We start from the raw sequence: 13,973 nt of genomic DNA on the forward strand, positions 1-13,973 counted from the left end.
GCTCAATCAGAAGCCCTGCAGCCCGAGCCCTGGGCTGAGGGGGCCCCCTGGAGCTTGGGGGACCCCTCACCGTGGGGGCTGCGGGGGCCTGTGTTACGCCCCTGTATACTATGATCTCTCCTACCTCTTCAGCATGGGTAGTCATTAGAACAGTGCTAGTTGGACTTTCTCTTGAATGCAATATATGAAAATTTTTCACTAGATGTCCTGACCGTCAATAAAGCTCCCAACTTGGATTACTTCAGTCTAGTGAGTTTGAGAAACGAAATTCTAATTTGCATCAACTACCTACATCTTGGTCTTGTTTCCAAGAGCAGATATATACAAACTGGAATATGGCTCCTGTGACCTATAGCAGAATCCACTTGGAGGGATATATGTGAAGTAGCTGTCTGCTTTTCTCTTTGCATTCAGAGTGAAGATGCTTTTCCAGACCGGTATGCCAAAGCATGTGCTCCGCTTTCCAATCTTGTTTCCATAAAATGTGGAGGGAAAGCTACTTTTCTCCATGTTTGGTGAAATTTCACCACAGAGTAAAACCAGCTAGAAGCAAATGTTAATTAAATGTGTATGCAAGGTTTAACGATTTAGAATTATCCTTGAATGTGCAAACATATGTACCTTGACAATCAATATATTTTCGAAGTCCGTAGAAATGGAGTCAAGAATAGTAACTCTATGTACCTTGACAGTGTTGTGGTAGTTAATACTTTTACAACTTTAGTTTTGCAGCACAATATATTTGTACACTATAGTCTAACTTATAACTGCATATGCATTTCCCATTTGTCCCTGTAACTTTGAATCTCATGTTTCCAACAGTTAAATTACTAGAAATGGTGGCTTTATGAATGACTGAAAGCGCACTTGTATAGCTCATGGGTACCCGAGGGCATCCCAGCGCATCCTGTAACACCAATCATCCATCACTGATCAAGCAAAGAGAAGAGTCTTCACCTGCTTCCTGAATCTAAGATGGGCAGACTCAAGGTGAATAAAATCTGGGAGCTGGTTCCAAAGTTTGGAGGCATTATAGGAGAACCGCCGTCCTCCAGTCCGTGACCGTCTGATACTCGGCACTGCCAACAGATATTGATTGTTGGATGTCAAAGTCCTCTTGGTGCAATATAATTGCACCATGGGCTGAAGCAGAGCTGGGTCCTTGCCGGAGATGCACTTGTGAACAATGCATATTAAACCTGACTCTTTCCGAGACAATGCAGTCGGCCAAGTGCTAACTTGGCCGACTTGCGCTTCGGGATGTCCTTTAAGAGACAAGCCGCACAATTCTGGGCTATCTGAAGTTTCTTGATAGTTCCCTGTGGCGCACCCAGATAGACTGTATTTGGAGAGGGGGGAAGAATCTTCCGCATCATCCTGAGCATACCATAACAAGTTGCAGCCACCTTGCTTGCTTGAGCCTTAAAATTCAAATTGCAGTCCAGCCAGACACCAAGACTCTGAATTTGTGTCTTAGGGACAGGCAGCGAACCAAGGCAAATGGGCCACGAAAGATCCAAATTGACCAAGAATCATAAACTCCGTCTTTTCTGCCATTTAATTTGAGAAAAGACAAATCCATTCATTCAGAAACCCTTGCAAGGCATGCCACTAGACCTTAATCTACTTTATCTTGCTGACTAAGACACCACTAATTGGGTGTCATTGGCGTAAGTAACAGTATGGCTTCCCCAGGGAAGTACCACCTCTGCCAATGGCCTCATATAGATGTTAAACAAGGTGGGACTCAATGAAGATCCCCGAGGGTCTCCATACTGCAACGGCCTCTGGTCGGAGAGTGCACCTTCTTCAAAAAACCCGTTTGAAAGAAAGGACTATAGCCATTCTAGGGCAATGCCTACAACACCCACCTCCCTCAGTCTTTGGGTCATTATATGATGATTCACAGTATCGAAGGCTGCACTGAGATCTAATAAAATAATTGCAGCGCAGCCTCCGTTGTCCAAGATTTTCCTTGACTCTTCTACCACAGCAAGAAGGGCAGTCTCTGTGCCCTGATGACGCCTAAAGCCGGTCTGAGTAGGTGGAGGTAATTATTATCCTCAAGATGAGCTGACAGTAAAGAATTTAAGAAGCTCTTTAACTCTAGCTTGTTTCCAGGGACAAGGAACCTGTCCCGTTTAGAAAGACGCATTTATTACATCCAGTATTACAGGGCAGTCTATCTCTGACACTAAGTTAAGAGTACCCGGGTCGGGTGGCATAGCTGAAGAACAAGATTTTAACCTCTGCAAAAGATCCTGTAATGATACAAGGGTAAGGGGATGAAAGGTTTCCAGCACAGCTTGCTGCACGGGTGGTAGAACATTTATATCCAAAGCCCTATGCTGAAAGCTCAAATAAATGGTATGCACTTTAGTTGAAAAGAAGCTGGCTAATTCCTCGCAGAGCTTTTGGGCATTATTACCATCATTAGGGGGAATAGGAAGGGTAAGAAGAGATTTCAAGACTTTAAAGATTTCAAAAGGAGAATTATAGGCTGCGATAATTTTTCCATGATAGTAACTAATTTGAGCTGCTTTTATTTCGTTTTTATAGAGCTTAATAGCTTCTCTATATCTACTCTTACATAATTCTCAAGGTATGTGTATACCATTCTTTCTTGTTTGAGCCTGTTCGATGACGGACTTCTTTTTTCCGAAGAACAACGTCCAAGGAAGCCTCTAGCCAAATATTAAAATTCTGATTCGCCACCGTAGGATCAGAATGAGAAACCGGAGTAGAATTTCTGAGAATGGTCGCCCAGTCATTAACTGAGGGTTTAGACCATATGCGCCCACATTTTTTCGTTTTAGCAAAGGATTGAAGAAGCCCTTGAGGAGTCCAGATAAAAGATAACCATAAATGACCGCACCATGGAACCGCAATGGACTCAACGAAAGTGGTATCTGTGAGATTAGTCAATAGGGTATCAAGCAGATGTCCCAACTTATGAGTGGGGCCAGTCACTATTTGCTTGATTTTGAATGTTTCCAGACAATCAATAAGATCCTGCACCAGAGAGGAATCGGGATCATCAAAATGTAAATTCAAATCACCCAGGATAGAAAAATTGGAAGAAAGACTAGAACCATTAGTAGCTACCTCTGGCAGATCTTTACAAAAATATCCTGGGGGCCGATATATAAGAATACCTGAGAAGGTGCAGGTTGGGGAAAAACCTATACCAAATACTAGATTTTCACAGTCAGCTACTTGGCCAATGGAGGCTCTACATCTATGCACATCGTTATAGATAATAGCGATTCCCCCACCCGCCGTGCGGTCTAACCTAAATATGGCATAGTTAGAGGGAAGAGCATGAACTATCTCCGGATCGGACTCCTTATTGGTCGAAGTTTCTGTAATGTTTATGTATCTGTTAGGCTGGAGTATTTGTATCGCTGCTTTCGAGGCTTAGACCAAGATATACTGATAGCACTGCCCTTCAACCCTAGAACTGGTTAATTTCCGTGAATTTAGTTTTTTTATATATACTGTCTACGTTCTGCCACATAGACAGGCTTATGCACTCAGGTCCTGGATGTGTGAGGTTCCTGGTAACCTGATTTTGACTTATATCATTTTTTTGGACCTTCACCATAATTTGGGAAATTCCTAAAACTTTCTTTACCTACTTTCCGTGTTTATATTTTGCACTAAATGGACGCTATTTTGGATTATAGTCGAGGAAGAGCCAGATTTTTTAGCACTTTGTGCCTAGAGAGGCCATATCTGGCTGGTATAAGCACAATAAGAACTATTTTTATAGATTAACCACAAGCTCATCTTTTAGGTTAAAGACGAGTCTGTCTTTTATTGGTGGATTTGCCTGCTGTGGTGACCTGTGGGGTGAACTGTGGTGGACTACAGGTAATGTTTCCGGATGTATTGCCTCCCCATCATTTTTCATTCTCTATTGGAGGTTGATGTCTTGAGTAAGGACCGCACATCTTCACTCTCCCCCCTGCCCCTGCCCCCTTATTTCTAACTCCCTCTTCAGTGCACTGAAGCTTCCATTAGATGCCTCTAGCACAGTTACCATAGAACACTAAGTATATTTGTCATAAAACACGAGAACATGAAAGAGTGGGCATAATGCTTGCAAGGCGCTGTATTGCTATCCATTGGGTACGTTCAGTGCCTCCAACGTAGGTAAAAGGAAAGCTGACTTGTTGGAATGGGCGGTGGCAGAAGAGTGTAGACTCAAGAAGATACTTACAGATAAACATGCAGAAAGAGACTTGGAGTGCGGTGGTGGACCAAATAGGAGAGGACGGTGGAGTAGAGAAAGATGGCTCAGCCTCTGATCACCCGTGGTTGTGGAGCAGCTCCCCACCCCCCTAGTAATGGCAGATGACTCCGGGGGAGAGGGGAGAGACTTTAGTGTAGTTGAGTGGCATCCCCTGCCCCTCCCCCCAACCCCACCCTTTAGAGTACGATCTAACTTTTAGGATAGAGACCGTAGATGGTATGGCTGAGAGATCGGATAGTGGATGTCAGGTGACCTCCGTTTGCCGATGTTCGCCTTCCGGATGTTATGCGTGAGCGTGTCTCTCTCCCTCCCCTCCCCCCTTTCCCCTCCTTTGCCTGCGCAAAACCAGCAATGGTAAATTTTGCACGTTTTTTTTGGGATCCTCTGAGCTTGGGAGACACTGTACTTACGCGGCAAGTATGTTTTAAAAATAAAATTGACCTGGGATTTCAGACCGGGGTTTTTATTTTATTTATTTGGTGTTTTCTATAGCGCAAACAAAGACCCAAAATTTTGGTGTCTGGGCGCTTTATATTTCAATCACTTTTAAAATCCCTAGAAATATAATTCTATAACGTCAAGAACATGTATACATATTCCAATAACATTGGCATGTGCTTATCTATATTCAAATCACATAAAATGAAGAATAATAGAAACATTACTGTCATATCGTAGTTAAATTTAAAATAAGACCACTCTTGAGGTCTCAGCTATTCACATTGGTTATAGTATTGCTAGCCTAGTCAAATACCACTGTGGATTGGTCGAGGTACCTGACCATAGACCACATCCCTGTTGGTAGCCGAGGTACTAACTGTAACCCCTTAGCCGAAGATAGCCATTTGAACTCAATCCATGCCAGTAGATTGATTTAAGAAGTGAACCGATTCTTTGTTCTGCTATTAGGAGTATGATAGTTCTGCTCACTTGAACAGCTGAGTGAAGATGATCTCCGGGATGACTGAAGATTTCTCAAAAGTTTTAGTAATCCCTGTTGAATGTTATGGGAACAATCTTACCCATCAGAAAGGATTTAGTCTCCTTTTTGAATTGTGGAGTATCTGTGATTCTTCTAATATTCGGTGAGGGCGAATTTCAGATACTTGGTGCAGCCCCTGTGAACGCTCTATTGTATGTCCTTTTCTTACGGAAGAGTGTCGGTTTCAGTAAAAAAACTCAGCAGATCCCCTTGAGGGTCTACTGCTTCCAGACAGCGTAATTTTATGGGCCAGGTAATATTGAGTTTTGTGGTGTATTGCCTTGTGTGTAATACATGCAATCTTTAGCTCTATTCTTGCCTCGTACAGTAGCCATTTGATCACTTTCAGATGTGGAGTGATGTGGTTGAATTGTTTTGATTTCCGTTCTAAGTCCAGTTGCTGCATTGAGACAAGCTTTTAGGGGAGCTGTTGAGATCTTAGGAAGCCCTGATAAAGTTGCGCATCCATACTCAATTTTTGATATTAACAGCGCCCGGACTGCCATTTTAAGATCATCAGAATCAATGAATGGCTTCAATTTTCTGAGGTAACTCAGATGGAAACAACCGCTTTTTGCCATTGTGTTGATGTGGGTTCTCATGTTTAATTCTTTGTCCCGCTTGATTGCAAGAGACTTGGTTGAGTCAACTATAATTAGGGGAACGTTTAGCGCAGTGATATCTTGGTCCATTCCTTAATCCGGGTTGCACTTTTATGGGGGACATCAGAAGGAACTCATTTTTTTGCGAGTTGAGCTTAAGATGATTGTCAGTTAGCCATTAAATGGTTCTCTGTAATGCTTGGTTCATTATATTGATCTCTTCTGGTGATAATCTTCATATAAAGCTGGTGTTGTCTGCATATATGTGAAAGGAAATGTCAGCCCGTTGTAATACTTTTGTCTGTTAATGGTTCGATGTACAGATTGAATAGTGAAGGGGATAGATGGGACCACAATTTGAATTGGCGATGGCGGGGATAGCTTGTTGGTGGTGGTATGTCATGTATGATTTACTTACTACAAAATGTTAATAAATATTGGGCAAAAAAATAAAACAAGAGGTTGTATCCATTAGCATTTTCTCCATGAAATGTGCTCTAAAGGAAATGTTTTGCTTCACAAGCTCAGGGCTTTGAAGACGTTTTATTTTGTAGGCCAGTGACGGGTCGTTCAGCATTCCTTTCATCAATCGAAAGCGGTTCTGTCCTTACCATTGTCGTGCTGCAGTGTTTTCTGCATCTTTGGAGGATTATTTAAAAAATATGTCATATTATGGCGGCATAGTTTGGGCTTGATAAGGCCGCTTAAACTAGAGTGGAATGAATGGCTGTCATTTGTGGAAAAGTGGAGTTGGTGCTTAAAGATACTAATGACCTTTTTGATAGGAGGGTTTTAGATGCTACATGTCAAACCAGATTCCTTAGTTTGTGATTTGGTCTGACTGTAGAAAATGATCAGAATGAAGCTTGAAGTGGCAGAGTATTCTATTATGGCAGCCATCTACGTATAGTCAGTCAGAAACTATCTGGCTCCTTGGTGGTTTCATAGTGCAGTAATCTCAAGGAATAATTGGTTTAAATAGAGCAGCCAAGGCTCCTGCTGGTAATTATAGGCATGGTAAAAACGTAGGCTTCAGCACTCGATCGTTCTGTGCTACAGACTTAATTACGGTACCGGATCCGAAAGCCGGAAAATATGTTTCTGCTTGCCAAAACTTAATACTGTTTGTTTTCACTCCATACAATTATTTTCTTTACATGTGGATTCTTCAATGGTGTCCTCCATGTCAAAGTAAATACTCTTTGCCCTCCATTTGGAGCTTGTGAACATCTTTATGCCTTGTATGAAGAAATGGTGCCTTGAGTATGCCCAAATGATGTGCAGAACACCCTTCAGCATCCCACACGGATCCTTCCTTGTACTCCCTGCTAGAATTGATCAGTAGTTGTTTGCAGATTAACCAAATTGTTTATCTGTTGGGCGGGATGTCTAGCCAGAATTTGACTTGGACGAGTCCAGTGCAACAGAATAGTTGATTGTTGTTTAGAGCGGCCCTGTTAGCTTGGGAACCAGGTTCAAGCCGTAACTCCAACAAGGAGTTATATTTTCTACAAGCCATAAATAAATAGTTATATAAAATAGGAATGCGTCTCTCCATAGATGTTTACTGTCAGTAAGCACACCTGGGAGGATAGTGTGTAGGTGCAACAGCACAGGTGTGGTGCAGTAGGGAGATGGTCAGAACAGGAAGGCTGCTTGTTTTCCAAGAGATAAGAAAATTGTGTTCAGGTGCAGTAGCCAGACAGAAGTTACTGGTGTTGAAAGCTGATTCTGATGATTACAAGGGATACAGGAGTGCTCACTAAGTATTATGAAGGAAATGCCAGCTGTACTGTGCTCTAGATATAGGCCAATGAAAAAAATAATGTGCTTGACAGGATTATATGTGTAGTGGGGTAAAGATAGCAGACGACCTAAAGTGGGTTGTTGACTTGGTGATCTGACACAAGGTACAGTTCTATGCATCTGTTGATAAAACCGTGCTAGCCAGGGTCTAAAAAAAAGTTACGGTATTTGAACCAATTGGTGGTTGTCCTTAGTGAGAATATAATGACTGTATGTTGCCTGCAGAGAGTTTTTCAAGTGCATGAAATTGCTCACGTTCTGATCCATATACCTTCGAGTATGTAGCATACATACAGAGATTTGGGAACATTTTTGAGGTGGAAATGTATTCCCATATTAATTTCCAATGAAATGGAGGTCCTTTTAAGAAGACAAAAAGCTAAACTAACATCATTGTAGCTTAATCATCTGAATTCTTCCGTCTGGCACCATACTGAAAATAAAAATTGGTTGGTAGGTGCTCTTTTACAAGAGGGTAGTGGGGTTCTCACTTTAAAAAAGTAGAAACCTATCACTATGGGAGATTTATTCTTCAATGTGTAAGTTGTACTGAAAATTTACAATCTAATGATTTTTGCAGAAAAGTACCCTTGTTGTTCCATCAAAATGTAGAACTTTGAGCATATATGTAATTGAACTCCTCTTCGATACCTGATGCACCAAAACGCATTTTGTTTTGGCACCATCTTTAGATTACTTCTTTTGGTAGGTCATAAGGGTTCTGAGAAAGACGGTGACTTTGGCATTGGGAACTTCTGAGCTATGAAAGGTCACTTTTGGAAACTGGATCGTTCAGGCAGTTGAATTGGTGGTTTGAGGTTTTCTCAGCCTTTACTTTTGAGCAGGAAGAAAAAAAACGCGAAGTATAGTACTTGGTGTAATAAACGATTCGCTGTGATAACGACCGTTCTAAAATCTGCAATTGATGTTTGCCACAAGATTGTAATGTCTTGGGCCAGATGTAAGAATTTTCACTAGCAAACTCTGCGATACGCAAAAGTACAAGGCTTGCAACAACAAAATGGTAGTTTCAATTTACTGAACCAATTTTTTGCGTAGGAAAAGCCTTTCTGACTTGCAAATTAGGTTTCGCAACACATTCTGAATCGCAACTAGGAAGGAGCGCAAAAGCAGCATTCCCTCCTATTTTCGAGTCATAATGGTATTTACCATTGGTTTGCAACCACACCTATTATTGCAAACCATTGATCAGTTATCCGTTCCTCAAAGGAAATGGCAACCATTTTCCAATGTTGTAGATGTCCCAATGGTAAATCCTGTCAGGCAAACTCTGGGGCAACGGATACATTTTTATTTTTTTAAAGCGGCACTAGTTCCTTTAAGAAGCCAGGGATACAAGCTACTTAAAATCAGTTTCCAGTTAGTGAATGCAAACACCAGTATAATAGTCTGCATTGTTGCAGAGGATCAAAATTAGCGACCTGACTATGTAATACTAATTAGGCAGGTCATTCTGTGACAGCCCCCCCCCAACCTATGCACCTGCGACTCAAGATTTTGCTGCGTTACCTATCGAAACATGGGTCACATCACAAAATCAAAGACCTTTTGCAAAATTTTGGTTTGCAATATGCAACCACTTTTTACACCCTATTTCTTCGTGCATTGTTCTCCCGTTCAGTTTGAGAGAGGTGCATACCTAAAATATTTATATTGTTACGGCAGAAATGCATACAGAGAAGGCAGAAAGGATCCTGACTTACTATTTCTACATTTCCTCCCAAATCTGGGAACAGTAAATAGTGAGGTGTGGGGGAGGGAAGCACGGGAGACCTACTTAGAGTTGCAGAAAGCAATGTAACGCATGAAAAGAGAAGGCATCAACGTCTGCAGACTCGAGGCATAATCCTCTGATCTACATTCTGAAACTTGTCAAACAGCCAAGACTTCTACACTTCAGCATAGGGGATGGTAAAAGAGACAATACTTTACATGTCGAAGATGAGGCTAAGATTCCACTGGACACTAAAACCGACCCTTTGGAAACACCTTTGACAGCCTTTTAAAGAGGCTGTGCAGTCTGTTTCTACAATAACAGAGCTTGGCAGAGTTTCCCAACAAGATTTCCGCAGCTGTTTTGTCTGAAGGCCTTTAATGTACCGTTAACACCGGTATGCTGGTTGCTAAGTTTAGGCCAAGAAAAACAAAAAAGTGGTGGGTGAATTTCTTGAATTGATCTCAGCCACTTGTATTTACTCTGGGCCGCAATCCAGTCTTTTGTCCATTGTGGGCTAACATGCCATCCGCCCTATTATGTTTATGTATAATAATGGATTCACGTTTTACCCACCTAAACTCCATGTGTGGTCCTAAATAATTGCTGTTCTATGCATATAGTAGTAGCTTAAGTGCACAAATACAATCAAATTGTGTTGTCAGTTGGGGGTTTGGTCCAGGACAACCAGTTGCCATCATAGGAGAGCCTACTTAACAACCTTTTGGCAAATGTCTGTTTTAAACTTGGAGCTAAACAAGTGAACTTTCCTGCCCCAACAACCACAAAGCATGAATATACAGAAAATGTATAATCAAGCTGTTACAGGCAATTGTTTGTTTATTGTTGGCAGTGAAGTTGCCTGGTAATTCTTAAACGCAAGGAGGGTGGCTCTGTAATACGAAAGCTTATCGCTGACCAAACACTGCGCAGGCAGACTGCGCCTTACGTCATACTCCAGGTCTGTAATTTAGGTACCTTAATTTAGGTGATATCTTTATTGTGTTTTGAATTGAGTGGAAGCACAATATTTACCCCTACAAATGCACAAGTTAATTTTTTTTACTACATTTTGTTTTCCTGAAAAGCAATTCTATTAATCCTGGTCTTTCCCTTCTAGTATCTCAGTTGGTCCATATTACTAAGGATCCATATGAAGCCTGCAGCGGAGCCCACGCTGTTGTTATTTGCACGGAGTGGGATATGTTTAAGGTAAGGTGGTAGATGGCATTAACTCGGAAAACAAATGAAAATATAGAAGGCTTACAATTACATGGGCTGCTTCTTTACTTTTTATTTGTGGTTCATTGCAGGAACTGGATTTTGAACGTATTCACAAAAAAATGCTGAAGCCAGCTTTCATCTTCGATGGCAGGCGAGTCTTAGACAATCTACACAGTGAGCTGCAAAATATTGGATTCCAGGTGACCTATGTTTCCTCTTTGTTTTCACCAAGTTGTCCACTTGTTGATTTAAAATAGTTGTTGTAATAATTCAACTAGAAGTGTATCATAAGGGACCAGCTGTGCACATTCGCCATCAGAATATTTATATTCGAGGGTCACTCACTGCTGTAATGAGCGGTTTGCTTTATCGGAGTGCTGTGCAAAGAGCTTGTCGCTTTCCAATGTAAATTTTTTCTTTGACGCTGTTAGCTAGAAGATACCCTGATCGTAGCTTTTCGAACACAGTTTTTGAACTTTTTATAAGAAATTCACTTACTGCTTTAAAAGACCTGGTGGGTCCTTGCCTTGTGGAAGCATTCTTTCCGATGCTGAGGTTTTTAGTATTAAATCTTTTTATTGAGCAGAAAATAATCACACTGCACCTCACAAAAAGCATCAGCGCCGACGCCGAGGGGAGGCGGTCTAGGCCGGAGGCATTGCTTACGCCCAACATGGTGATACCAGACTTACTTAGTTAACACAGCAAGCCGCCTACAACCCATCCGGGCCGGCCGCGTCAAAAGAGGTGCCCAAGAGGTGCAAGCGGAGCTAATAAGAATGCAAAAAGGAACAGGAGTCTTCAACACTAAACAAAACTATCCCCGGACCCCCCCCACCTTCCCCCCCCCCCCCCCCTCTCCTTGTCCAATAGTCAAACACAGGGTGACACGCCAGCGCTGCCTCATCTACGAGCCAATCGGAGCCACACTCGCTGGGCCCTTGCGTTTGTGTGTGCGTTTCTTAGGCTCCGGTAGTGGGGTATCCGCGAGGCGCAGCAGCCGCAGATACCGGGGGTAACTCACCTCCCGGAATTCCCCGGTCAACAGGGAGAGGAAGGGTTGCCATAAAGCTGCAAAGTCAGACCCCCTCCCCGCCGCGGTCAGTGATAGCTTCTCCATGCCCAGGATCGCCCATAGCCTATGTAGCCAGCCCAGCTGCAGTGGAGCCTGGGCCACCCTCCAATGAGCCACAATGTTATGTACCGCCGCCCCCAATGCCAGTGCGATCAGTCTTCCCCTCCAGGATTTCAGGGGGTACATAAGGGCGTTAGGCAGGCCTAGTATGATGTAGGCTGGGAAACGGGGCAGCTGTGTATCTAGGTGGGAGTCAATTAAGTCCAGAATGGGGGTCCAGTACGGACGGAGCTTGTCGCAGCCCCACAGCAAATGCTCCAGAGTCCCCAGTTCCCCACATCCCCGCCAGCAGCAATCGCTCACCCGGGGGTCCCACTGGTGCAGCCTCTCGGGTGTATGATACCAATATGTGGCAATTTTGGTCATCGTCTCAGTGAGACCGGCGTGGTGGGCTGAATGTCTGGCCCTGTAGTAGACACCCTCCCATTCCTTCAGTGTGAGTTGGCGCCCTAAGTCCCTTTCCCACCTGATCCTACCCGCGTTGTATGTGTAGGTGTTGGTGAGGAGCAACTGTTGGTAGAGATCTGAGATTAATTTCTTGTCCGATGTGCGGGTCAACAGCCACTTCTCATAGTGTGTGAGATGTCGTTGGGCGCCTGGCAAGATGGAAGGGTGAAGGACCCAGTGCCGTACCTGCAGGTATCGCAAGCGGCCCGCCTCGGCGACACCATAGTCCTGCTTCACCTGGTGAAACGGAAGTATACCCTTAAGGTCAAACATGTGGCCCACATCCCTGCAGGGGGTCGCCCGCCAGGCCGCAAATGCCCTTGTGTCTAGTCCCGGTGTGAAGTCTGGGTTATCGAAAATCGGTGTCATCGGCGACGGAAAGGAAGTCAACCCTTTCGTCACGGCCAACCTGTCCCAGACCCCAAGGACAGTGCTCGTAATGTCCGAGGCGTACAAGTTGGGAGGTCTGTGGCGCTGTGGGAGGAATGGGACTCCCTGCAGTGGGCGACCGGCCACTGCCTGGTCCTGAAAGAGCCAGTGCTTGCCCGACTCTAGTTGATGCCACTCCACCAGCGTGCGCAGTTGTGCCGCCTGAAAGTATAGCGCGAGGTCGGGTATCCCCACTCCCCCGTGCTCCGGCGGCAGGGTCGCAATAGTATGTTTAAAACGCGGGCGTCGACCATTCCAGATAAACCGTGATAAGTCCAATTGGGTGTTCTTTAGCCACTCCCGAGGTGGCCGCAGGGGGAGCGTCTGGAACAGGTACAAAATCTGCGGGAGCAATGTCATCTTAACCGCTGCGATCCGGCCGAGCCAGGACAGCGTGAGCGGCTTCCAACGCCGCAATTGATCACGGACCTTCTTCGTCAGGGTCACGTAGTTGGCCTCCGCGGTGGCCCGCACCGTCGGTGCTAAGTGGACCCCTAAATCGGAGACGGAGGTGGTTGACCACTGTACCTTGAACTCCGCTTTGACCTCTGCCAGGATGTCGGGGGATAGCGAGATATTTAGGGCCTCCCATTTCGCCTCATTGATTTTAAAGCCCGAGGCCTGCGCGAAGGCGTGGATTCCACAAAGAGCGCTCGCAGAGACTACATCGGGTCAGTGAGGGACAGCAGTACGTCATCCGCATATAAACTAATTTTGTGAGTGTCACCTCCAAAGCGGATACCAGAGATGCGGTCGTGTTGTCGCACTCTCTGTGCCATCGGCTCTATATAGAGGGCGAACAGGAGGGGAGAGAGCGGGCAGCCCTGCCGAGTGCCTCTGCCAATTTCGAATCTCGGGGAGGTATGGCCGTTAACCCGCACCGCTGCATTGGGACGCCGGTAGCAGTTGAATATGCGGTGGCGGAGGGTCTCCCCAAACCCGAAGTGCTGCAACACCTGTTCAAGATAAGGCCAATGCACCCTGTCGAACGCCTTTTCTGCGTCGATGGTGAGGAGCATGCAACCCGGTCTCGTACGCAAGCCGGCCTCGATGAGGTGGAGGACTCGCCGGGTATTGTCGCTAGTCTGCCTTTGGGAGATGCAGCAACTGGTCGACCCTGACCAGTCGGGCTTCATGTACGGCGCCAGGCGACTCGCGAGGATGCCGGTGTAGAGTTTCAGATCCACGTTCAGCAAGGAAATGGGCCGGTAAGAGCCACAGTCTGCCGGGTCACGGCCGGCCTTAGGGATCACCGATATGGCCGCCTCGAGCAGGTCAGGGTGAATGGCACCGGGTCGATCAAAGGTGTTAAACAGGTCGCGTAGAATAGGGGCAACCTGTGGGCAGAATGTTTTATA

At 44.7% G+C, this 13,973-nt stretch overlaps 1 protein-coding gene across 1 annotated transcript in view; it reads left to right on the forward strand.

Moving 5' to 3' along the window:
* The window catches only part of UGDH (UDP-glucose 6-dehydrogenase), an 89,084-nt gene that overhangs the window by 52,674 nt on the left and 22,437 nt on the right, over positions 1 to 13,973 (forward strand). Inside the window, exons 10-11 of the mRNA XM_086963965.1 lie at positions 10,501 to 10,592; positions 10,694 to 10,804. Coding sequence (XP_086820091.1) covers positions 10,501 to 10,592; positions 10,694 to 10,804 — 203 coding nt within the window. The remainder of the gene's footprint in view (positions 1 to 10,500; positions 10,593 to 10,693; positions 10,805 to 13,973) is intronic.

Source organism: Lissotriton vulgaris, chromosome 3_2, assembly GCF_964263255.1.
Source record: "Lissotriton vulgaris chromosome 3_2, aLisVul1.2, whole genome shotgun sequence".
Lineage (NCBI taxonomy): Eukaryota > Metazoa > Chordata > Amphibia > Caudata > Salamandridae > Lissotriton > Lissotriton vulgaris.